The sequence below is a fragment of the Pezoporus occidentalis genome, unplaced genomic scaffold (assembly GCF_034315485.1).
Source record: "Pezoporus occidentalis ecotype Australia unplaced genomic scaffold, CSIRO_AGI_Poc_V1 ctg10, whole genome shotgun sequence".
Lineage (NCBI taxonomy): Eukaryota > Metazoa > Chordata > Aves > Psittaciformes > Psittacidae > Pezoporus > Pezoporus occidentalis.
Window position 1 is genome coordinate 1,716,586 of NW_026912779.1, and position 24,433 is coordinate 1,741,018.

Genomic DNA, 24,433 nt, shown 5'->3' on the forward strand with positions numbered 1-24,433 from the left:
ATGGGTTAGTGGTGGCCTTGGCAGTGCTGGGCAGGGGTTGGATTGGATGAGCTTGAAGGGCTTTTCCAACCTGGTTGATTCTGCGATCCACAAACACTGCTGATGCACCCAGTGAGCTGCTCACAGCCAGGCTGGGCAGGGAGGATTTCCGTGCTCTGATGCCGGGCTGCCCCACATGCTGTGCACGCACCCAGCACCAATCTCAGCCGCTCAGTGCTCTAATCCCTCCACTTCCCCAGCAGCCTCCCAGCTCCTTTGGGAGCAGCCCCTTTGCTGCTGATCCGACGGGCGCAGAGGCAGGAGCTGCTGCACGCTGGAGGTCGTTTTACCTGCGCCAAACCTTCCATTGCCGTCCCGTTTGAGAGGGAGTCAAGGTCACTTGTTGCGAATGCGGTTTGACCGGTATGAAGGGAGCAGGCTGGCTCCAGGCTCTGTTTAGAAAGCAGGCAGCTGCCCAGGTAACCTTTGTCACAGCAGCCGTTAGTGCTGCGGTCACAAGGACACTTTCCTGCTCTAGCGGAAGATGTCCCTGCCCGTGGCACGGGGTGGGGAGGAACTGGATGAGCTTTAAGGTCCCTTCCAACCAAGCTGGGAGCAGCTCCTGTGTGAAGACAGGCTGAGGAAGTTGGGGCTGTTCAGCCTGGAGAAGAGAAGCTGCGTGGAGACCTCAGAGCAGCTTCCAGTGTCTGAAGGGGGCTATAGGGATGCTGGGGAGGGACTCTTCATTAGGGACTGGAGTGATAGGACAAGGGGTAACGGGTTCAAACTGAAACAGGGGAAGTTTAGATTGGATATAAGGAAGAAGTTCTTTCCTGTGAGGGTGGTGAGGCACTGGAATGGGTTGCCCAAGGAAGTTGTGAATGCTCCATCCCTGGCAGTGTTTAAGACCAGGTTGGACGAGGCCTTGGGTGCCCTGGTTTAGTGTGAGGTGTCCCTGCCCATGGCGGGGGGTTTGGGACTGGATGATCTGAAGGTCCTTTCCAACCCTAACTTTTCTATGATTCTACATGGGATAGCAAAGGAGTCAAGGGGACCCATGTGTCTCTTACCCAGTTCCTGCAGTGTGCATTCCCAGGGCCAATCCACTGTTACACTGTCCCAGCCGGTATAGCTGAGGTGGGACAGGGAGGATGGTGTGTGTCACCCCTTCCTTCTGCCCCACACTGGGGACGCAGCCACTGACCCTCCTGTCTCTCAGGAAGTCACCTACACTTAGGCCAGGTTATTTTCTCATCACCCCGGAGGAAGCAGCGCCTCTCCCCAGGCAGAGAGGGGCTCGATGCCTGCTGGTGCCCCCATCCACCCCTGCTTTGTGCTCATTCAGAGCACAAGCTCCCGTTTATTTACCGCGCTCCTAAACAAAGGCTCCGTGATGTCCCGCAATCACAGCGCTGCAGTTTCCAAGGCTCCCCGTGCCGTGCCGGGGCTACTGGCGGGGGGGTTTCCGCAGAAAGGAAATTTCCTTCCCAGTGTTGCCTCAAGATAAGTTGGATTCTCCATTATCGATCCCGCCGGCAGCGCAGCTTCCGTTTCCCTGCTGGCCATGTTTTGCATGGGGCGCATTTCTCTTTACCCTTGGGAAGCCGATGTTTTCACAAGCTGCAGGACGCGCCGAGCTCCGCCCTTACCCTCTGGTTTCAGTTAATCTTCACCATCTAAACCTGGGCTTTTGAGAGGAGGAAGGACGTTTGTCAGAACGATCGCATGAGATCCAGAAATAGCGCTCTGGGGCCTGTTGCTGATGTTAAATCCCTGGTGTCATCGCTCATGGAGGCACCTGGCCCTCAGACTGTGGGTTTTTACACAGCGCTGCATGTAAAAGAGTCACGGTTGTGTTCTGTGCCCAGCCAAATGTGTCTTCTGAAACATAGAATCACAGAATAGAGTTGGAAAGGACCTTAAGATCATCCAGTCCCAACCCTCCTGCCATGGGCAGGGACACCTCACACTAACCCATGGCACCCAAGGCTCTGACCAACCTGGCCTTGAACACTGCCAGGGATGGAGCATTCACAACGTCCCTGGGCAACCCATTCCAGTGCCTCAGCACCCTCACAAGAAAGAATTTCCTCCTTAGATCCAATCTAAACTTCCCCTGTTCAAGTTTTGTTCAGTTTGAACCCGTTACCCCTTGTCCTGTCACTACAGTCCCTAATGAAGAGTCCCTCCCCGGCATCCCTATAGCCCCTCTTCAGATACTGGAAGGCTGCTCTGAGGTCTCCACGCAGCCTTCTCTTCTCCAGGCTGAACAGCCCCAACTTTCTCAGCCTGTCTCCATACAGGAGGTGCTCCAGTCCCTGATCATCCTCGTGGCCTCTGGACTTGTTCCAACAGTTCCATGTCCTTTTTATGTTGAGGACACCAGAACTGCACACAATGCTCCAGGTGAGGTCTCACAAGAGAGCAAAAGTTCATTGGTTTTAATCCTGCGCTTGTTTTAACCTGAAACCCCAGAGCTTGAAAAATAGAGTTTATCAGTTTGAAAGGGCTGATAAAAGCGTTGCAAAAACCTGCAGTTGTTGTGAAACACCGTGTAGAAATGCTCAGGGGAGGTTTTAACTTGAGCAGTTCCCGTCACACCGCTTTCCAAGTGGGCTTGGTTTGTGTTCCCACACTGTGGGAGCAACACGGGAGTGAAGCGAGGTGGGGATAGGAAAGGCTGTGCCTTACATGAGACCCCCTGGAGCACTGCATCCAGCTCTGGGTCATGGAGCTGATGGAGCGAGGCCAGAGGAGGCCACGGAGATGCTGCGAGGGCTGGAGCAGCTCTGCTCTGGAGCCAGGCTGAGAGAGCTGGGCTGGGGCAGCCTGGAGAAGAGAAGGCTCCTGAAGGGGAGACCTGAGAGCAGCTCCAGTGCCTGAAGGGGCTGCAGGAAAGCTGGAGAGGGGCTTGGGACAAGGGATGGAGGGACAGGCCAAGGGGAATGGCTTGAACCTGCCAGGGAGACTGAGCTGAGCTCTTAGGCAGAAGCTCTTCCCTGTGAGGGTGCTGAGGTGCTGGCACAGGGTGCCCAGAGAAGCTGTGGCTGCCCCATCCCTGGCAGTGTTCAAGGCCAGGTTGGACACAGGGGCTTGGAGCAAGCTGCTCGGTGGAAGGTGTCCCTGCCCGTGGCAGGGGTTGGAGCTGGAGGAGCTTTAAGGTCCCTTCAACCCAAACCACGTTGGGGTTCTCCCTTCTGTTGTGCCTGTCCCCAGTAGTGTCAGTGGGGGATCAGAGCTGCTTTTGCCCCATCAAGTGCGTGATCCAGGGCCCTTCCTGGGTGAGTGGAACCACAGCAGCTGTGCTCTGAGATTCTCCTGCTGTGTTTCCATGGTGTGTGAGCAGGGTGAGGCGGGTGCTGCAGAGGATGGGTGGGGATCAGGTGAGAGGAGCAAAGACTGAGAGCGGAGGCAGAAAAACCACCCCGAGCCCTTCAACCTCTGCTGTAAACAGGAAATCAAGGGCCACAGAGAGCGAGAGGGGAGGAAAGGGGAAGGCAGGAGGGAAGAGGCAGCACCTGCGCTTGAATCAGGCTGAAGAAAACACGTGTGACAGCAGCTAGCATCAGGCACCGGAGCACTGAGAGCCTCCAGCAGGATGGGAGATGGTCCCTGGTAATTCAGGGTGCATAAGGATGCTGAGGCAGCCCAGAAGAGGAGTCGTCACTGGGACTCTGTGAGGGTTCATTCCCTGGATCCCACTGCTTTAAGAACACACTTTTACATGTTCTTTTAGGGCCTCTCTAGGGCAGCCTTTTTGGGTAGGTGCCCCTGGGCTGTCAGAGGGACCCTTTACCCCCTCCTGAAAGGGCTGCCTGGGGTGATCCCTGTTGACATCCTTTGACTTGCTTTGACCAGCTTGATCCTGCGCTGGTGCTGGGTACCACAACGGCACCAAAGTTTTTGCACCCTGGCTTGGCACCTCGCTGTGCTTCCCCCATCACCTCTTCAGTCTGTTCAGAATTAGGCCCTAACCCTTCATCTTCGTTCACTAAAACCACATGGATGTGCTTTCCCCACCCATTGCTCTCATTGTGAGCCCAGGCTGGGAGGGTTGTTGATAACCCCAACTTCTGACCAAAGGCTGTTTAATGGGTGGCTTCGGGATGGCATTTGGTAGCTTTTCTGTTTAACAAAACATTCTCTATTTCCAACTCTATTTTTGGGATCCCGTACATCCACATTTCTCTTCGGAATGAGGGTAACCACAGGGATCCCTGAATGTTGTGCCTCTGTACAGAGACCACAGCGATTAAACAAGCAAACTTGCTGAGCTGTTTTGGGTCTAGTTCAAGCTGCTGAAGGGAGATGTGGTAGTTGCTGTTGGAATTCTCTTTGAAAAGCACCAACTGTTGCAAAGTTTTCCTTCTGCGACTCATTTCAAGGCAATATTTTAACTAAAAAGCATGGATTACTAGACAGGCAGAGGCAGCATTCCCAGGAACTTGCTATAAATAGTGCAGAAGATACATATTTAAGGTTAGTAGGCTATATTTAAATCATTCCTTGGATGGACAACTATTACTACGAGTCAGATGCGTTGGGTTTTCTCTTCTTGGACCCAAGATGGAACAAGCTGTGTTGTTGCACCACTGGTATGAATTGCAGCATGGGTCTGAGATGCTGCAGCTCTCGAGAGCAGAGGTAATGCTTGTGGTTCTGGTGTTGCCATGGTGCAACAAGCTTTGGGCTTTGCGACCAGCTGCGTGCTCTGCTCACACAGTGCTGCCTGTTCTTTATGACTGTCATTCTTCTATTATTCCCTTGTGGTTATTGCTGACTTCCTGCTCGCTTCCTATGTCACAGCGATCCCCTGCTTCAGAGGGAGGGCCAGCAGGAGTACCGCAAACTGCCAGCTCATGGAAGCACATCTCTTTTATCACCAACCCTCCCTTTTGTCTCTTTCCAAGCCTCACTCATGCGTTTCACACCTTGTGGTCCGTAAAAGCTGTTACAAACGGGGCAGCTTCAGCGCCTTGGGTTTGGTCGCGTCTTAGCACGTGGGTAGCAAGAGTGTGTTCAGAAGTGCATGGGAGGAACTGAAATCGTAGCGTGGGGTTTGTGCAGTTGGGCAAACTGCCACCGACTGCTGGCGTGCTCTTCCTCCTCCTCACCCCCCTCCTACTGCCTGATTTCTTACTGTCTCCTTTGCTTGTTTCTCAACCTTCTGTCCTCTCCAGCCTCAGCTTCTTTTCCGTTCCTTGCCCGCGTTTGAGTCAGTCCAAGTGTGAGCACCTGGTATTAACGCCTTTGGTCTGCAGCAGTTCCCAGCTCAGTGAAATGACTTTTGCTCACACAGCAAGGCCCCGTTGCAAGCCCTTGGCTGAAGAATTTAACCACACAGATGTGTACTTTCTGCCTGAGAGATCATGGCTTGGCAGATCACTGCTTAGAGGGCTCTGAACTGATGTGGACCTTAGTGGGGCTGTGCATTGGTAGAGCTCTTGTAGCCAGCGTTTTCGTGTATAAACAGGTGTGAAAGACTGGGAAGGTGGAAAGAACCCGTTTGTCTATGGCTTTAAATAATGCAGCTCTACTTGAAACATGCAGTTATGGAGAAGTTCATGTTGACATAGCGTAAATACAGTTACCAATGCTGAACCTGCACATAAGTATTGGAGTAAGGGGGAAAAGTAGCTGGGAAGCTTTGCTCTCTGCTCTCTTTTGGGTCTGTCTTAATCCGAGATGACTTCTGGTGACTTCAGGGGACCTGCTGTGGGTTTGTGTGTGTACCCAAGAGCAGAAGTTGGGCTGTGCTTCCAGCGGTGGAAGATAACACCTGATGAATTACTGGACAGTTTGATTGGTCTTAACAGGCTTTTACAGTGTAGCTCTACGACAGACCTCCTTACACGTAGAGAAAGCTGCTTACCCGAGCAGCAAGTCAGTCTGCAAGCTGCGCTTGAGATGCGTTCCACAGAACTCCCACTGACACTAGAAAATGTCATGAAATGGGAAGGAAGGTGGAATTTCAGTGAGAAGTTCCAATTACTTCAATGTTTGTGCTCGGACAAGCCATAGCTTTCATATAAGCCATGTCTGAGCATCACGTTTTCACCTAGGTACCTGAAGTGTGCTTCGTTTTGAGTGACTCTGTGTTGTTTTCCCACCAGATGAACGGGAGGCAGTTCAGAAGAAGACTTTCACGAAGTGGGTTAACTCCCACCTGGCCCGTGTGTCATGCAGGATTACAGATCTGTACACTGACCTTCGGGATGGAAGGATGCTCATCAAGCTGCTGGAAGTGCTCTCGGGGGAGAGACTTGTAAGTGTTCACTCATGTTCGCTGTGGGGTTTTGCTCTGGTTTTGGGTGGGTTTTTGATGAAGCCTTGGCTCAACTGAACCGCAGCAAAACTGAGTATTGAGGGTTCAAAAGAAGTCCATTGCTTCAGCTGGATCCAGACACCATTAAAGCATCACCCTATTGATCTCAGTGGGAATCAAAGGAATCATAGACTTACAGAGTGGTTTGGGTTGAAAGGACCTTAAAGCTCCTCCAGCTCCAACCCCTGCCATGGGCAGGGCCACCTTCCACTAGAGCAGCTTGCTCCAAGGCCCTGGTTCCAACCTGGCCTTGAACACTGCCAGGGAAGAAAGGAACCTTTGGAGGAGTTCTCCTTGTGGTGTTAGTTGCACCTGACTGCCCAGCAGTGCTCCTGGGTTACTCATTTTGCTAGGATAGGTAAGGCTTGGTTAGGGAACTGTCTAAACTGAATTTAAATGGTTCAGGTGCTATCTTTGGGTATGCTGAGAGAGCCCCGATACCTGCACAAGGGGGTGATGAGTAAGAAAATGCCTGTAGTGAAAGATGCTGATGCATGACAGGAAACCTGGGTGTCAAGAGAAAAACTGAGTATCAGGGAACAGGTACCAGCTGTTCCTGCAGTTCCTGAAATGATGGCTCTGCTCTTAGCTGCCTAATTTACAGCAATCTTTTCAAAGACAGACGGGTCTTTAGCTAAGACCCAAGGCTACATGAGGATGCGACTGTGTAATCGCTTGTCATCAAGCCTTCCTATTAATGGGAGCTCCATGGCTTAAGACTCTGGTTAATGAATTGAACATATGGCCCACAGCACGTGTGTATACAGTGAGGCAAGAGAGGAAGCTTTCTGAATGCATCTGGGAGGGTAAGGAAGCTCTGACGTGTGTAGAAAGAAGTCCCCTGTGTTCCTGAAGGCATTCTGTGGATGGAGGTGTCTAACCACAGTGTTTGCCAGCTCCAGTTTGCTCAAAACCTGTTTCTCTCTCTGCCAAATCCTTTGTTTCAGTGAGGTGTCAGGTTTGAGCTGTTCGCTGCAGGTGGCTGGTGTTATTCATACAGGAATATTACATATATTCACACAGTGACAGGTAATGGGTTCAGTCTTAAACAGGGGAAGTTCAGGTTGGAGATAAGGCAGAAGCTCTTTGCTGTGAGGGTGCTGAGGCGCTGGCACAGGGTGCCCAGAGAAGCTGTGGCTGCCCCATCCCTGGCAGTGTTCAAGGGCAGGTTGGACACAGGGGCTTGGAGCAAGCTGCTCTAGTGGAAGGGGTCCCTGCCCGTGGCAGGGCTTGGAGCTGGAGGAGCTTTCAGGTCCCTTCCAACCCAAACCAGGCTGGGATTCTACGAATAAGCAAGACCAACGTGCCCCATTAGTGGCATGTTTGCTGTCTGAATCCTCAACCTCTGTTTGAATCCCCCCATCTGCCCGCCAAGGCTGGGCTTTCAGTGTCAGCCAGGCAGTCCCATGACTCTCTGTGTTTCAGTGACATCTTTCTCCCCAGGATCTGAACGTGCAAACAGGGCTTACGCAGCCCTTGGGGTGGGGAGAATGCTGGGTCTTGCATCATGGTTTGGGTATGGGGCTGGCAGCTGCCTGCGCCGCCACAAATTCCTCCTGTAGCTTCCTTATCTGAGGATGGAGGACAGCAGTCTCTGTTTGAACAGTGCATTCCACCACACCTTCCTCTGCAAACACACCACAGATAACGCAACGCACTAAACCTGCAGACTATTACACACAGCAGAACTATTCCAGGAGGATTGGCACGTAGCATCCACTTGCTGGTGTTCTCCAGCCCTTTGGAATTTAGTTTAGCTGGTACTGGTGAGGCTCTGACATCTCCTTCACCCAAGCAGAGCTCGAAAGGCAGGCTGTTATACAGAATCAAGACACGGAACATCAAATGGTTAGCAAGCAACAAACAAACGCAGGAAGCAGCCTGGATAACTGTTTTAATATGGTGTGCTCACTGCTGCAGCAGAACAAACAGGAATTGTTTTCTCTCTTTTGAAACTGGGATTCAGAGTGAAGCTGGAGCCATATTCCTGTAGAGCAGAGTCTGGGATCTGGGCTAGGAACCAGGCAGCAGGGCTGCTCTTTGCCCTTTGCAAGACCTCCGGCCTCATTTGCACAAACCCTGCGCTTCTCAAAGGCTGGTGTGGTTTTTGGTGATGAAAACCCAGAACCTTTGAAAACCTGCTGGAGAAACCCAGAAGGAGAGCATCCAGCAGGGGCAACATCTGCATCTCCCTGTCTTTGCTCAGCTTGAGTCCCGATCCCAGCCTTTCGGCCAGACCTTGCTACACGGAGTTCCGTGCACAGCAGAGTGTTTGCAAGGAAACGGATAGCATGGGGAGGTCTCCCTGAGCAAAGTGGGAAAGGATCCAGCCAGGATGCAAAGTCAGTCATGATTTTGTTTGCACAAGTTGTTACCCAGCTTGTCCCAGACAGCTCAGAACTGTTTCCAGCAGATTAATAAGCCTTTAGCTCAGTTTCTTCCATAGCTAAATAAAGGATTAGTGAATTCCTAACAATTCCTGGGTGCTCCAAGGTCGAACGGTCCGAGCCCATTCTCTGCAGTGAGTTTTCTGTTGGAAAAGGGAAGATTTTTGATGTAAGACAATTTTTCCTCTTGTTGATGCCTGGATCTGTGTTAGCCCAGTAAATGTGAGGGTTTACTCATTGTGAGGCTGTGCAGGACAGCGTGGCGGGCACAGCCACACCTTGGGTGCTGCGGGTGCTCCTTCCTCATCTTGCTGCAAGGCAGTGGGTTAAACTGGGGGGGGGGACACGACACAGAAATGGAACCTTTGGTCTTCTTGGGGTCCCTCACATTGTTTTGGCCAGGTCATAGAATCCCAGCCTGGTTTGGGTTGAAGGGACCTTAAAGCTCCTCCAGCTCCAAGCCCTGCCATGGGCAGGGAGCCCTTCCACTAGAGCAGCTTGCTCCAAGCCCCTGTGTCCAACCTGGCCTTGAACACTGCCAGGGATGGGTCCCTGCCCATAGTGATGGGTCTCCAGTTGGTTTTGGCCAAACACATAACCTCACTCTTGCTCCCGCTCACACCATGGCTCCTCACCCTGCATGGTGGGGACATGGAATCTGTGCCTCTCCAGAGGGACTTTTAGACCCCAAAGCAGTGGCAGGCTCCTGGGAACTCTTGCCCTTGCTGGGAGTTGCAGGTTGACTTTGTCTGCATCATGACCCAGCCCTGGGAGGAGAACTGAGCTACCTGAACGCTGAAGTGAAACCGATGACCTGTGGGGTTTGTGTGTCCTGAGGGCATCCTTCTGGCAAGCATCTCATAGAATCACAGAACAGTTAGGGCTGGAAAGGACCTTAAGATCATCCAGTTCCAACCCCCTGCCATGGGCAGGGACACCTCACACTAAACCATGGCACCCAAGGCTCTGTCCTACCTGGCCCTGTTTAAGTTTGAACCCGTTACCCCTTGTCCTATCACAGCACCCTTCCATAGGCTGCTGTTTGCCGGGACAGTGACACGGCTCTGGCTGAACCCTTCCCCTTGGACCCAGTCAGGATTTCCATGGGCAGTTGATTGCATTCACTGCAGGAAGCAAGGAAGTTAGGTCAGGTGGCTGCGTACCTCTGGGGAGGTCTGAGCACTGAACAGGCTGTTCAGCTGCAATCCTTGTCTGCAGAGCAAAGTGCCTTCAACTTCATGTGGGTTTACAGCAGACTCTATAATATATATATATTCTCTATATAGTCTATATGAACATATATTCATGGCTTTTTACACTGGACCTCCATAAAGCTGTGCTCTGTTGCTGTGGCTGATTTATTATTATGGTTTTTACTTTCTTTTCCTATGAAGAAGGAAATAGGAAGTTAAAATGCCTTGGAATAAATCTCTGCTATTTTCACACGATTTATCCCACTTCAGCTGACAAAAACCCAATGCCATTTGTTTGGTGAGGAGTTTTTTACAGCCCAGATCTGAGCTGCCTTTTTGACAAGTGCATGTCTGCATTTGCAGATACTCTGGAGCATTCATTACCAATTCCCTTTGCTGCCTGCCTCCACCGGTTATCAGTTTGTTTCATATCTCTATCTTGCAGAATCTCTTTAAGCAAAAAAGCATCTTGGGAAATTATAGCAGGTGTGGCATCATGAGCCTTACAAAATCATTTCTCTTCCTGTCCTGCTAGGGAATGAATGCACTAGAGAGGAAAACTGGAGGAAGCAAGCAGGGAAAGCCCTTTGAAAGGCAAATGGAATGGGCTCCTGGTGTGTGCGGCTCAGGTCTGGGATACTGGCATTTCCCCCATGGGTTTGACATGTGCTGCCATTATCCTTGTGTGAGTGCATCATAAGATGCAAGGAGTGGTTTTGTCCATTGAATTTGAAGAACGGATGCACGTGGCATTGCTGGCTGGGAGAGGATAGGTGGTGATGGTGACCCACCTGCCTGGACTCAAGCGTTATCAAGCACTTTTGGGTTTTCCCTTCCACCTACATTAATGCATACTTTTCTTCTTCCTTTTACCTTCTAGCCTAAACCAACTAAAGGAAGGATGCGCATCCATTGCCTGGAGAATGTTGATAAAGCCCTCCAGTTCCTGAAAGAGCAAAGAGTGCACTTAGAAAACATGGGATCCCATGATATTGTGGATGGGAATCACAGGCTGACGCTTGGCCTTATTTGGACTATTATCCTGAGATTCCAGGTAAATGCCATAGAGTCATAGGATGGTTTTGGTTGGAAAGAACCTCAAGATCATCCAGTTCCTACCCCCTGCCATGGGCAGGGACACCTTCCACCAGGCCAGGTTGTTCCAAGCCCCATCCAACCTGGCCTTGAACACTGCCAGGGATGAAGTGTATGTATGCATACACAGACAGACACACATTTGAGCTTTCCATGGTTGGTTGTAATGTGTTTCATTGGGCTTTTGAAGAGCAGAGTGCTCCCAGGCCCTTCACAGCTATCACCTAAATCTAATCCTTAGGATTAAGTTAGCCTTCATGATGCTGCCAGTCTGCTGTAGCATCCAATGGGAGTTTCCTGTGTGGAGTCATAAGTTTACTTTGAAATTACTCATCAATATGAACCTCTCATAGACCTCTACACTCTTGTGGACCTCGGAGGCAGTGCTGCCCTCAGCTGCTCTTCACCTCAGTGGTGAGCATCAGTAACTGGCTCACTTGGCACTGAAGTGGATGAGGGGTGCCCACAGGAGCTGGTTTAGTGTCCCAGCTAAAGGCTGCTGAGATTTCTTCTTTTCCAGCAAGATGCACATTGGCCTTTGCCCTCAGTTCGAAAAGGCTGCAAAGTCCTTTTGCAGAAAGGATAATAAATTCATGTCATAAATATAAAATCTATAATAAATATCATAGCAATAAATACCTAATAACTGTAACAGTCTGTTAAAGTTGGTGTGGCTCAATGTCTTCCTAACGTGAAAGTGCCTGCCTATCTTCCTGTGGCACTTCACTGAAGCTACAGTATCCTTTTTACAAAGCAGTGAACTATATCCATAAAATGAGATCTATTGGTCCACATGAAGTAAAAAGTGGTTTCCTTTTCCTCCCTCTATTTTTAACCCTTTTCCTCTCTTTAAAAGCTGGAGGACAGCCTGCAATGTGGACTAGCAAATTGTGATGCTGCTGACACTGGTAGCTGTTATACTCCCCTCTCCCACAGGAAACACCTCGCAGGGTGAACCCATAGTGCTGGACAGGGCAGGGTTTGCCTTGGCAGCTGGAAATCACTTTGCTTCATGAAGGTTAAACTGGTCTGTCAGTGGAATAACCTAAACAAAGAGTAATCCCCAGTAAAATAAGGGCAGCAGAAGCTTTTTGACCTGAATGCTCTTAAATGAGGAAGAGCATTCGCCTTCTTCCCCCTGCCTGTCATCATAGCTTTCCTTTGGTGCTTGTATTCTGCTATAATTCCTTTCACCTTTTCAAAACAGGCCAACTGTGTTTTCACAGAGAAATATATAAAACCCCTGTGTTCATTTCAGATCCAAGATATCAGTGTTGAGACTGAGGACAACAAGGAGAAGAAGTCTGCTAAAGATGCTCTGCTTTTGTGGTGCCAGATGAAGACAGCCGGGTGAGTGGGGATTCAGGGATTCTCTCCGAAGCTCTTAGAGCGCTCTGAGATTTCACTGAAATCATTTCATGTATCTGTGATGAAGTGGAGCCATCCAAGAGAAGCGAATTGAGGCTTACAAGTCAGAAAACTCTGAATTTATTGTATTAATGCTGTGGGATGAACGTATCAGTATCAGGCTGATAGCCATAGAATCATAGAACCCCGGCCTGGTGTGGATTGGAAGGGATCTTAAAGCTCATCCGGTTCCAACCCCCTTCCACGGGCAGGGACACCTTCCACTAAAGCATAATCCATGAAGATATAGTAACATGCTGACTCTTTTTCACCCTATTCTGAAGAAATAATGATGCTTCAGATGTTTGCCACCAACTTTTCCCTCCTTCCATGTCTATGGAAATATTTCCAAAGTGTCTTTCTCTGACAGCAACTTTCTTGCATTATTAAATCTCCATTTGTAGACATTCAGTATGTTTCCCCAGGAAACTTAATGTCCCTGTAATGACTTGGGGCACTTCAGCATTATTCTAGACTTGCAGGGATTTGAAACCTCACAGCTGGGGCAGCAAGTTATAAAGTAATAGCTTCAAGTGATCGCTTGGAAGGACATGCAGAGCTTTTGTCTGGAATGCATTGCAGTTCTGGGGGGGTTACAAGAGCAGATGAGGTACACTTACCTCTAGTCAGCCTCTGATGAGAGGACAGTCATGATGATAGATCGTCCATCATGAGATGCTGATATCCCACCCTTGGGTTTACAATAAGGGTGTCATTCCTTATTGTATGTAAGAAATCAGCTTTTAATGACAGAGGATGCTGTACTAATAGTGCTCTCCTTGCTTTTTGTCCCATCAGTTACCCCAACGTCAACATTCACAACTTCACAACGAGCTGGAGGGATGGGATGGCTTTCAACGCACTAATACACAAGCACAGGTACGTGTGGGTAAATGTCTTTCTGGGGTTTGAAAGCCTGGACTGCTGCCGTGTGCATGGGGGTTTGCAGTTACTTTGCAGCTTGGTTTGGAAGTCCATGGAGAGGAGGAAGTTGAAGAATTAATGGGAGTTTTACAGCAACTTGCCTTGCTTTAGGGCTTTTACAGCTCTTGTGGTCACTGAGCTCGTGTGGGCAACAGCATCCCGTGTCAAAACCGGTTGTGTTTGGTTCCAAGACAATTACACCCATCATTGTTTTGGTCTGTGAGTGACCAGGCTGGAAGAGAAGTTCTTGTACCTGTTGGGTAACCAGTGATGGGTCTGCTTGCCAGAGTTCAGGGCTGGGAGGGAACCACACACAACAACAGCCTGGAGGGGAAAGAAATCATAGAATCATGTGGTGCTAGACTGATGTGCTTAGGATGCTGCTCCTTGGCAAGTTCAGTGAGGTTGTTGGGGTAGCTTGCACACTTACATGGGCATAAGGAGAGACTGGGTGATCACAACTCTGTTCCTTTCTTCTCCAGGGTCACCTTCACTGTTAAGCTGTCCTGTTTCTCTCCATGGGTTAGGCTCTGCCGTGGCATGTGCTAGGTGTTACTTATCCCTTTAATACTGCTGTTGAAATACACGGGGCTACTGGGCAAGCACAAGGGCGTTTCTGAGGTTTGGAGAGCTTGGTTCATGTATCTGTTGTGCTTTGGGAAATCTGAAGAATTTTCCCTCCTGTCTAGGCCTGATCTGATTGATTTTGACAAGCTGAAGAAATCAAATGCACACTACAATCTGCAGAATGCTTTTAACCTCGCCGAGCAACACCTTGGTCTTACCAAGCTCCTGGACCCTGAGGGTAAGAATTCCTGCAGTTTCAGCTCTTTGTGGGCTCTTTTCTCCACCCCTCCTTGTTGCAGGGCACAGCTTTGTGATAGCTTTTTAGGTTCAAGAGCAGCAGGATGCCGCTGCCTGACCTGTACAGCCAGGGAGGGAAGGAGAGAATGGAAGACGTCTCCTGCAGAAAACTGAGCACTGGCAGCAGGAGAGCCTTTAATCCTGTGTTTGTTTTGCCCTATCTGGCAAGATCACTGGTCTGGCCATGTATACACAAAATCATCCCAGTTAGAGGCATCCTTCTGATCCACCCTGAGAAACACCTTCTGTGAGCTGGGAGGTGAATGATGTCAATTCAGCACACAGTTACCACCTCCTGACAGCGAGTTATCACAGCCTGACAGTGAGTTCCAGCCTGTGTGCATTGAAGGCTGCTCCAGTGCTAGGACAGGAAACTTTCTCATCCCAGGGCTGTGTGTTTGGGCAAGTTGCTTCTTGCTTATTTCCCAGTGCCTCTGAATTGCTGCAGGAAAGGAATTTGTTTTCCACCTGTTTCTCCCAGATTTGCCCGGACAGACAAACCCTTTGGTTTGAATTCCTCTCTCTGAATGCTGACACAGCACCGAAGTCCTCAGTTAACTCTGTTCTGTCAATGCACACTGACACTAGGGAAGTTTTTGGCCATGCACAAGCTGTGGCAAAGCCTGGAGCCTGACTCAAAGGCCCACAGCCCACAGCCATGCACCGTAACCACACTAAGAGGGATAAAGCATCACTTCCTAACGGCAGAGTACAGTGCTGTGCACCACCAAGTGATCCAGACCCAGTCCAAAGCTGCCCAGCTTATTTCTGATCAGGACAGAACTCCTGGGAGCTGAACTGCCCTTGACCCCACCTCTCGTGGCTCGCCCTTGCTGCACGATTTGCTGTGTTGTTTTAACCCCTGCACCCTCAGTCTGCTAAGAGGACTCCTGTTTGCGTTGCAGATATCAGTGTTGACCATCCTGATGAAAAGTCAATCATCACCTACGTGGTGACATATTACCACTACTTCTCCAAGATGAAGGCTTTAGCTGTCGAAGGAAAACGTATCGGAAAGGTTTGCAAGTTCCAATAGAAAATTATGAGGAAACAGTTGAAATAGTACTGATTTTATGTATTTTCCCCTCTTTTGGGTGTTAGGCTTTTTAAAGTCCACTCTATGGTAGGTTTTGGCTTTGGGTTTGAGTGTGTTTTGAATGTTAAGCATCCCCATGTGACTGCGAGCAGTTAATTTGCAGCTGCCTCGTATTAGAAACCATTTGGCTGGAGTTTTCTTTTTGCTTGTTCATTTTGCATCATTGCTGCTTTTCCTTTCTCGTTAACTGCTCCTCACCCTCTGGGTCCTCTTGGCTCTTCTGGAGCCCAGAGAAGTCCCTCATTTACAAACTGTGCAGTCATTCTCTGCCCTTTGGCGAGGCTGCTCTCGTCTTTGCAGCCAGCAGACTGAACATGAATCCTTTTGTAAGCCTCTGTTGCTGGGGTTCATGGGAATTCAGGGCTGGAACACACAAACCCCTCATTCCTCAGGGATCCCAGCCCCTGTGGCGCTCAGGAGCGGGCGGTCTGATTCATAAATCAAGCCTCCCAACAGAGCCTTTTCTGTAGCTTGGCTTGAAAGGGCAGAGGAGCACTGCCCTTGTTACTCACATTGTGCTGCTCCTGGCAGGTGCTTGACAACGCCATCGAGACAGAGAAGATGATTGAGAAATACGAATCTTTGGCTTCGGACCTCCTTGAGTGGATTGAGCAAACCATCATCATCCTCAACAATCGCAAGTTTGCCAACTCCCTGGTTGGGGTGCAGCAGCAGCTCCAGGCGTTCAACACCTACCGCACCGTGGAGAAACCACCCAAGTAATTCTCAGTCTTGGCTTACAGCACCAGTGGCCTGGTTTTGTTCAGTCAGCCGCTGATTTTGCAAAGCACCAACACATCCAAGTAACTTTAATCTCGGCTTAAGGGTTTATTTGTGCGAAGAAACCCAGCTATCGCGGTTCTTATTGGCACTCAGCGTTGCTGCTTGGGGCCTCTTTGCTTTGTGCTGTTCAGTGGGCAGATAACCACAGCCTGCAGGATCTCAGGGTCCTGGGAGCTCGCACGACTAAGCCTGCCTTACAGTGTGAGTGGCAGTAGCATGTTAGTGTAGCAGCATCACCAGTCGTGCTTGCTAGCAGTGTATAATTCCAATGCACTGCTATTAAAAGAGCTTACTGCTTATCCAACATCAAGAGGAAGTGTGTCTGCTTTGTAAAACATCCCTACGCTTACTAAAACTGATACAGCCAAAGCTGGGCAACTGGTTTCTGGAAAGCCTCTTTTTAGCATTCTGACATCAGATCTGTTTGTTATTTTTGTCTAATAGGAGTTCTAATGGATAATAATCACAACCCAAAGCATTGCGGAGTACCCAGACATCTAAAACTGCAGGCTATTCCCTAGTGCCTATGGGCTTTGTTTATTTCCCAGGCATAAAACCAAGGGAAAACAGTGGGAAGAGTTTACTGACTGCAATGGGCTTTAAATAAAACTTCCATTCCATGTGTTGATAGAGTCAGCTGGGACAGCACATGTAATAGAAGAGAAATAAAATGCAGTCTTCTGTCCCCCAAGGGGCTTTAAATCTAAACACAGACAAGTGGCTTCTGTGAACTTTCTGTTGCTGTGACCCAGCTGGTGCCAGGGGATGTGGGGGCTTTTTCAGTTGCTTTCACACAAGAGGAAGGTATTTATCTGAGTGCTCCATTCATAACACCAGTCATTGAAAGAAGTGCTTTGCTAAACCTGAGGAGCAGTGAAAAGCTTTATTGTAACTCGATTCTCCTGCCAAATTCTGTTTAGATTTACAGAAAAAGGGAACCTGGAAGTGCTGCTGTTTACCATCCAGAGCAAAATGAGAGCCAACAACCAGAAAGTGTACATGCCAAGGGAGGGCAAACTCATCTCTGACATTAACAAGGTAAATGGAGCCAGCTCCTCCTGTGCAACTCAAGATTTGCTTCCTTTCAGTCTCTCTCAGCATACTGGGAAGAAACACATTCGCTGTCTCCGGTCTCAATATGGGGACATAAGGGGCTGTTGACCTTTTCCTCTAGCTTGGACTCCCTAATCTAAACGTGGGTATCCTCAGATCTTCTGCGCTGGAAAGATGCTCAGTCACTCTAGCCAAGATCTCATAGTCCTGCCTTGCTCCTCCATGCTCCTGGCTATTAGGAATACTTGGGTTTAGGCAGTTCCACATCTGTTAGGAATTAGGGGAATCTGGGGTAGTTTGTGTTTAATTATGGGCATATTTGTTGCTTGTAAGATGATCTGAAGGGTCACTAGCTGGCTTTCAACAGGCTTCTAAGACTTCTATAATACTCATGTCACACATGTGAATAGCTTGGGGCTTTGGGTGGAAAAGGACTTGTATGCACCAAAAGTAACCAGATTCTGCAGTTGTGGGTTTTTTTCCCTAGTGGATGTAGTAAGGAACAACAATTGTGTGTTGATTTTAGAGGTGAGAGGGCACCAAGCTGTAACTCCCATTTCCTAAAGGGTGGGGGGCAGAATCTGCTTATTTAGGAGCAGCACTCAGGAGATTTTGTTCATTTAATAAATACAAATACCCTCTCACACATTTAAGCTGGGCTTGCTTAGGCTTTGCTGGAGGCAAAACCCAGGTGAACTCAAGAAAACGCATGAGATAAACAAGTCCTCTACCCCTTGCTCAGAAAAGGAATGAATGGAGAGCTGATCTCAAGTCATACTCTTACATTAGCAAACCCCAGCCAGAGCAAACCAGGTTGGTTGGCATATACCTAAATAAGCAGTGTAGTGAAGCTTGGCTGGAGCGGCTTCAGTCCCGATTCCATGCAAAGCGGCTGGGATTTATCATATTCCGATCAGAACGTGTGTTTAGAAGGTGCGTGTTTTCCCCTCCATGTCTTCAGGCCTGGGAGAGACTGGAAAAAGCTGAACATGAAAGAGAACTGGCACTGCGGAACGAGCTCATCCGACAGGAGAAACTGGAACAGCTCGCGCGCAGATTTGATCGCAAGGCAGCTATGAGGGAGACGTGGCTGAGCGAAAACCAGCGGCTTGTCTCTCAGGTGCTGCGTTCACTGCGTGACTCACATGGTTCCCAGCAGTAATTATAGGATCCAGAGCTCGCCAAGAGGCCGTGTCCTCCCCTATACCTCCTGTTTTACTCAATCTGTGTATATGTACGCGTGTGCAGATGTGTATTTAGTGCACATACCTTGTATCCTTTCTAATGCGTTTGGATGTACGTTCCTTGAATCTGTCAGGCTGTACTCAAGGGATACTGATGTGGAAATACCTACCCACAGTCAAGATTTTCTTTATCTGAATATTGTGGCCAATTCAGTGGAATTAGCCCAGGATTCAATTTTATCTTTTAATATTAGAGATTACTTCAAAAAACCCCCAAAGGCCCATCCTAATCCTGATGGCCACCATGAGTCTTCCCTCAGAGGCAGTAAGTGATATCCCTGATTGTGTCAGTGGTTCTCTGGTTATCGGAGATCTCTCTTATTTTATTAAAGAAGGCTTTTCGGAGCATTTTGAGGTCCCAGATTTGCTGATGAGTGTATTCTGCCCCACCAGGAATCAAGTTGGAGTTTACCAGTAGGGGTTATCTCCTCAGCAGCCATCACTGAAGAAGTGTCTCTGTCTTTACAGGATAATTTTGGCTTCGACCTCCCAGCAGTAGAAGCTGCAACAAAGAAGCACGAGGCCATTGAAACTGATATTGCAGCATATGAAGAACGAGTCCAGGCCGTGGTTGCAGTTGCAAAGGAGCTTGAGACTGAAAACTACCACGATATTAAACGCATTACTGCGAGGAAGGACAACGTTATCCGCCTCTGGGAGTATCTTCTGGAGCTGCTCCGGGCACGGAGACAGCGCCTGGAGATGAACCTTGGTCTGCAAAAGATATTCCAGGAAATGCTGTACATTATGGACTGGATGGATGAGATGAAGGTGGGTGTCAAAACGTGGATCAAATGCTCTGGAAAGGTGTAGATGGTAAATCAGTAAGATTCATTTTACCCCTCTGGTTTAATAGACAAGTGCAGAAGATCCGCAGTCAGGAGCAGAGAACAAATTCCTTATACCTTCTGAGGATTTTCTAAAGTAGAGATTAAAAACAAGTAAGGAAAAAGAGCAAGTTCACTCCTATAAAGAGCTACTTTTTAGCCTCAAGCCTGTCCCATAAGGGTCAGAGGCTTCGGTCACAGTGCTTGGGTAAGGAGGACAATTTTGGTTGAAAGGGAACGAAATCATCTCTCTCCATTACAATTTACATGGGGAACAAGTCACCTCCTCACCTCTGTGCTTTAAAAAGCATGCATTCCTTCCTGTCTGATCTCCTGGGAGCTGGGAAGGGAAAGGACCATGACTTTGTTCCTGTCCATCGGCCAGCAGAACTTGGAAGCTGTTGGAGGAAAGAAAGATGTGTGCAGCTCAGTGGCAGCTCACAGCACCTGGCCTGAGTGCTTTTCGATGGTCCTGCTGAGCTAACTTAGCTCCGTGTCATCCTAGACTGAAAACTGCATTGAAGAGCAGTCAAGTTCTTCATGGGTGCCAATGATCTTAAAAACATTGGCTCAAATTCCTGTCAATCAGCCATGTCTCTGCACATCTGCAATAGTTCTCTTTATGGGCCTGGAGTTTCTCTGCACTTACTGTCACAGCAGAGAACAGGGTAGCGCGTGGAGTCATTAAGAAGCAGCTTCTGGCCTTCAGCCCGTTTTACTTGTCTCTTCTGTTTCCATCAGGTGCTTCTGCTGTCTCAAGACTATGGCAAACACTTGTTAGGAGTTGAAGACCTGCTGCAGAAGCATGCTCTGGTGGAAGCTGACATTGCAATCCAGGCTGAGAGAGTGAGAGGGGTCAATGCATCTGCTCAGAAGTTTGCCACTGATGGAGAAGGTAACCAGCAGCCAACGCATCCTCCTTTGTCTTAATTACGTAGGAGCTTATCTCTAAGCCTCATTAGTTCTGCAAGGCACGTTAGGTTCAATCAGCACCAGAGGACATTCCAGCTTCCTTTGTGCCTTCTTTATTGTGTCAATGATTAATTTGCCCTGTACCTGCTCAAGAATTTATTGTTGCATTGTGTGGTGCCTGGGATGTCACGCTCCGAACCAGCAGCTGGTGTAACTTTGTAGTAGTCACCATTAATTCTCCATTCTGTGTTTCTAATATAAACCATACGGGTTATTCGACCTAATCTGGGATTGTCCCAGTTTATGCTAAACATAAGAAATTCCAGTAAACCAGGGCCATTAGCTAGGATAAATGGTCATTTTGTGCAGGTGTGTGTAAACCTGGAGCAGTGAATTTTGTTTCACTGCAAACAGTCCTGAATGTCTTTCCTTTGGGGTTTCTTATTGTCTTCATGCAACAAGCAGTATTGCACGGTATTTTCTGATGTGTGTTTTTGTATGGTGGAGCTTGACTAGTCCAAGTTGTAACGTACGTTCCCCATCCGACCAGGTTACAAGCCGTGTGACCCGCAGGTGATCCGGGACCGTGTGGCTCACATGGAGTTCTGTTACCAAGAGCTGTGCCAGCTCGCGGCCGAGCGCAGGGCACGCTTGGAGGAGTCCCGGCGCCTCTGGAAGTTCTTCTGGGAAATGGCTGAAGAAGAAGGTTGGATCAGGGAGAAGGAGCAGATCCTCTCATCTGATGACTATGGGAAGGACCTCACCAGTGTTGTCCGTCTCTTGAGTAAGCATAAGGCGTTTGAAGACGAAATGAGTGGCCGTAGTGGCCACTTCCAGCAGGCGATCAAAGAAGGTGAAGACATGATCGCGGAGGAGCATTTTGGGTCTGAGAAGATCAGAGAAAGAATTAAGGATATCCGGGAGCAGTGGGCTAACTTGGAACAGTTATCTGCCATTAGGAAGAAGCGTCTGGAGGAAGCCTCTCTCCTTCACCAGTTCCAGGCTGACGCTGATGATATTGATGCATGGATGTTGGACATCCTCAAGATTGTCTCCAGCAATGACGTTGGCCACGATGAATATTCCACCCAGTCCTTGGTCAAGAAACACAAAGATGTGGCTGAAGAGATTGCAAGCTACCGGCCAACCATTGACTCTCTTCATGAGCAGGCGAAGGCTCTGCCACAGGAACACGCCGACTCTCCAGATGTCCAAGGCAGATTGTCTGGAATAGAGGAAAGGTACAAGGAAGTTGCTGAGCTGACTCGGCTGCGGAAACAGGCCCTGCAGGATACCCTGGCTCTTTATAAGATGTTCAGCGAGGCAGATGCTTGTGAGCTCTGGATTGACGAAAAGGAGAAGTGGCTGAATAACATGCAGATTCCAGAGAAGCTGGAGGACCTGGAAGTGATCCAGCACAGGTGAGAATGTCTTCAGCAGGAAGCTTGGGGAATACTGAGTGGAAGCTCTTTACACCAGCTGCCCGTGGCTCAGGTTCTCTGTGTGATCATTCATTGTCTGTTTCTTTTCCTCCCCTCTCAGATTTGAAAGCTTAGAACCAGAGATGAACAACCAGGCATCCCGTGTGGCAGTGGTGAACCAGATTGCTAGACAGCTAATGCACAGCGGCCACCCGAGCGAGAAGGAGATCAAAGCACAGCAAGACAAGCTCAACACGAGGTGAGTGAAGGCCTCGTGCTCATGAGCAGGACACCGGCTGAAACAAGGACAGTGGGGTCATTTCTGCTTCTTAGATGTGTTTTCAAAGACACTGATACTGTTACCTGAAGTATATTCAAGGTAAGTGTTCAAAGCTTCAGAAGGAGAGGGAGCTGTGTCTTTCGAATATCCGATTAATAGGTGGAGTTTTGCTCTTGACTTCAATCAGGTCCTGAGTGGTTTGAGAGCTGGGGATTCACTCTGACAGCTATTATGATAAGAAACCAGTGTAATTTCATGTAAACTCATTTTCTTGGCTTCAAAATAAACCAGGAGAGCACATTTGGGGTGAAAATGAGATGCACCATTTAGGGTGAAAATGAGCAATTTTTCACTTGAGGAAGAATTATATTTTTAAGGACTCAGTGTTGCTGGTGCTTGTTGTATTCTAATATACACCATGGTTCAGTTAATGGTTGTTTTCTGTTGATGATATGGGAGGGACTGAAAAGCTATGAATAAGGTTATTTCATGGCTAATGTGAGCAACTGCCTGCTCAGCAACATCAATGTGTTTATTATACACAAACCTCAATGCCTCTGCTTTTCTCTCCTCACAATTGCAGATGGAGCCAGTTCAGAGAGCTGGTAGACAGGAAGAAGGATGCTCTGCTCTCTGCTCTGAGTATCCAGAACTACCACCTCGAATGTAATGAAACCAAATCCTGGATCAGGGAAAAGACCAAAGTGATCGAATCCACACAGGATCTGGGTAACGATCTAGCTGGGGTGATGGCCCTGCAGAGGAAGCTGACGGGCATGGAACGTGACCTGGTGGCCATCGAAGCCAAGCTCAGTGACCTGCAGAAAGAGGCGGAAAAGCTGGAATCAGAGCACCCTGACCAGGCCCAGGCCATTCTCTCACGGCTTGCAGAGATCAACGATGTATGGGAAGAAATGAAGACCACCCTTAAGAACCGGGAAGAGTCCCTCGGAGAAGCAAGCAAACTGCAGCAGTTCCTGAGGGATCTGGATGACTTCCAGTCCTGGCTGTCCAGAACCCAGACCGCGATCGCATCCGAAGACATGCCGAACACACTGACGGAGGCGGAGAAGCTGCTCACGCAGCATGAGAATATTAAGAATGAAATCAACAATTACGAGGAGGATTATCAGAAAATGAGGGACATGGGGGAGATGGTGACCCAGGGGCAGACTGATGCTCAGTACATGTTCTTGCGCCAGCGCCTGCAGGCTTTGGACACTGGCTGGAATGAGCTCCACAAGATGTGGGAGAACAGGCAGAATCTCCTGTCCCAGTCTCATGCCTACCAGCTGTTTCTCAGAGACACCAAGCAAGCAGAAGCATTTCTTAACAACCAGGCAAGTGGTCCAGATACACCTATTACATTTGCCACTTTAGCACCATATACTGCAAGTAAAAACCAAACAAGCTCGCTTGGCAGGAAAGCTGCAAACAGATAAATTGCCCTTTTTAAGCTAGACTTTGCTTTTTTTACCTCTTAGGAGATGTTTCTTTTCACGTGTGGTGAATCTGTTGTTGGAGCAGAAAACCCATCCTGAGTGTAATCCTGTTCTCTCTCTGCTTTATGCTTTAACCACAGGAGTACGTTTTGGCCCACACAGAAATGCCCACTACCTTGGAAGGAGCAGAAGCTGCTATCAAGAAGCAGGAGGATTTCATGACCACGATGGATGCCAACGAAGAAAAGATCAATGCAGTTGTAGAGACTGGCAGGAGGCTGGTTAGTGATGGGAACATCAACTCGGATAAAATCCAGGAGAAAGTGGACTCTATTGATGACAGGTAAGGTGGGAATGCTGGTAAGATGTGTCTGCTCAGGCTTTAATGCTGTTCCCTGAGAGCTGACCTTTTACCAGACTCCAAAGGCAAAGCAACGTGTTGGAAAATGCCTGTTGCAGGCTGTTTTCTTTGTCCTGTGGAAAAATAGGAATTGTAATGGTTCAAAAATGTGCCAGGCTAATCTCAGTGAACTTTTACCTCTCCCATTTTCCAGAGACTTCCATGGTAATGAGCTCACTACCCAGAATTTGGCTATAGGAGCATTGCTCTTGGAGTATTCACAGACGTTATGTTACGGTGGGAGCTGCAGCAGTTTGCTCTGTCTGGTTCCACAAGTCTTAGTTTTCCTCTGCTACCTCCTGGCTGATTTCATTAGAACACAGTATTCCTGCCTGTCCTCTGAGGAAGGAATGTGGCTCTTCAAGAGTGGAATTGGCATTGGATCCACCCCACCCGCCTGGCTTTGATCCTTCCAGCTTGTCTGGCCCTTCTGAGATCAGATTAGGAAGCCCTGGTACAAGTGTGTCTTTCATCCCAGAACAAGTCTTTTGCTTTGTCTCTGTAGCTGTGGCATGGATGTAATAGAGCATTAAGTGTTCCTTTTTCTTTGAAAACCAAATGTTCGGGTTGGATGGCTCTGATTCATGGCTCTTTCAGCTTTGGGTTTGAATAACAGTGGAGTCTTTCAGTGTGCTTTTCAACCACGAGTATCAGAACACAGCAGTAAGCTCATACAAACTTTCATGTCAGATGTTACTGAGGACCCTTCTCTCAGGCCTGCATCCTCCCACAGCTGCTAGGCTCAGGGTTATCCAGATGCCTTTATCTCCAAGGAGAAGGTGAACTGAAGCAGGTCAGAAG

General features: G+C 48.8%; 1 protein-coding gene across 2 annotated transcripts in view; it reads left to right on the forward strand.

Moving 5' to 3' along the window:
• The window catches only part of SPTBN1 (spectrin beta, non-erythrocytic 1), a 95,018-nt gene that overhangs the window by 35,235 nt on the left and 35,350 nt on the right, over positions 1–24,433 (forward strand). For both annotated transcript variants that reach the window (XM_062609086.1, XM_062609096.1), the window contains exons 2-16: positions 6,093–6,244; positions 10,765–10,938; positions 12,238–12,329; positions 13,185–13,265; positions 14,000–14,115; positions 15,080–15,192; positions 15,802–15,989; positions 16,974–17,091; positions 18,068–18,226; positions 18,819–19,121; positions 19,919–20,072; positions 20,640–21,510; positions 21,632–21,769; positions 22,374–23,130; positions 23,373–23,575. In XM_062609086.1, coding sequence (XP_062465070.1) covers positions 6,093–6,244; positions 10,765–10,938; positions 12,238–12,329; positions 13,185–13,265; positions 14,000–14,115; positions 15,080–15,192; positions 15,802–15,989; positions 16,974–17,091; positions 18,068–18,226; positions 18,819–19,121; positions 19,919–20,072; positions 20,640–21,510; positions 21,632–21,769; positions 22,374–23,130; positions 23,373–23,575 — 3,619 coding nt within the window. The remainder of the gene's footprint in view (positions 1–6,092; positions 6,245–10,764; positions 10,939–12,237; positions 12,330–13,184; positions 13,266–13,999; positions 14,116–15,079; positions 15,193–15,801; positions 15,990–16,973; positions 17,092–18,067; positions 18,227–18,818; positions 19,122–19,918; positions 20,073–20,639; positions 21,511–21,631; positions 21,770–22,373; positions 23,131–23,372; positions 23,576–24,433) is intronic.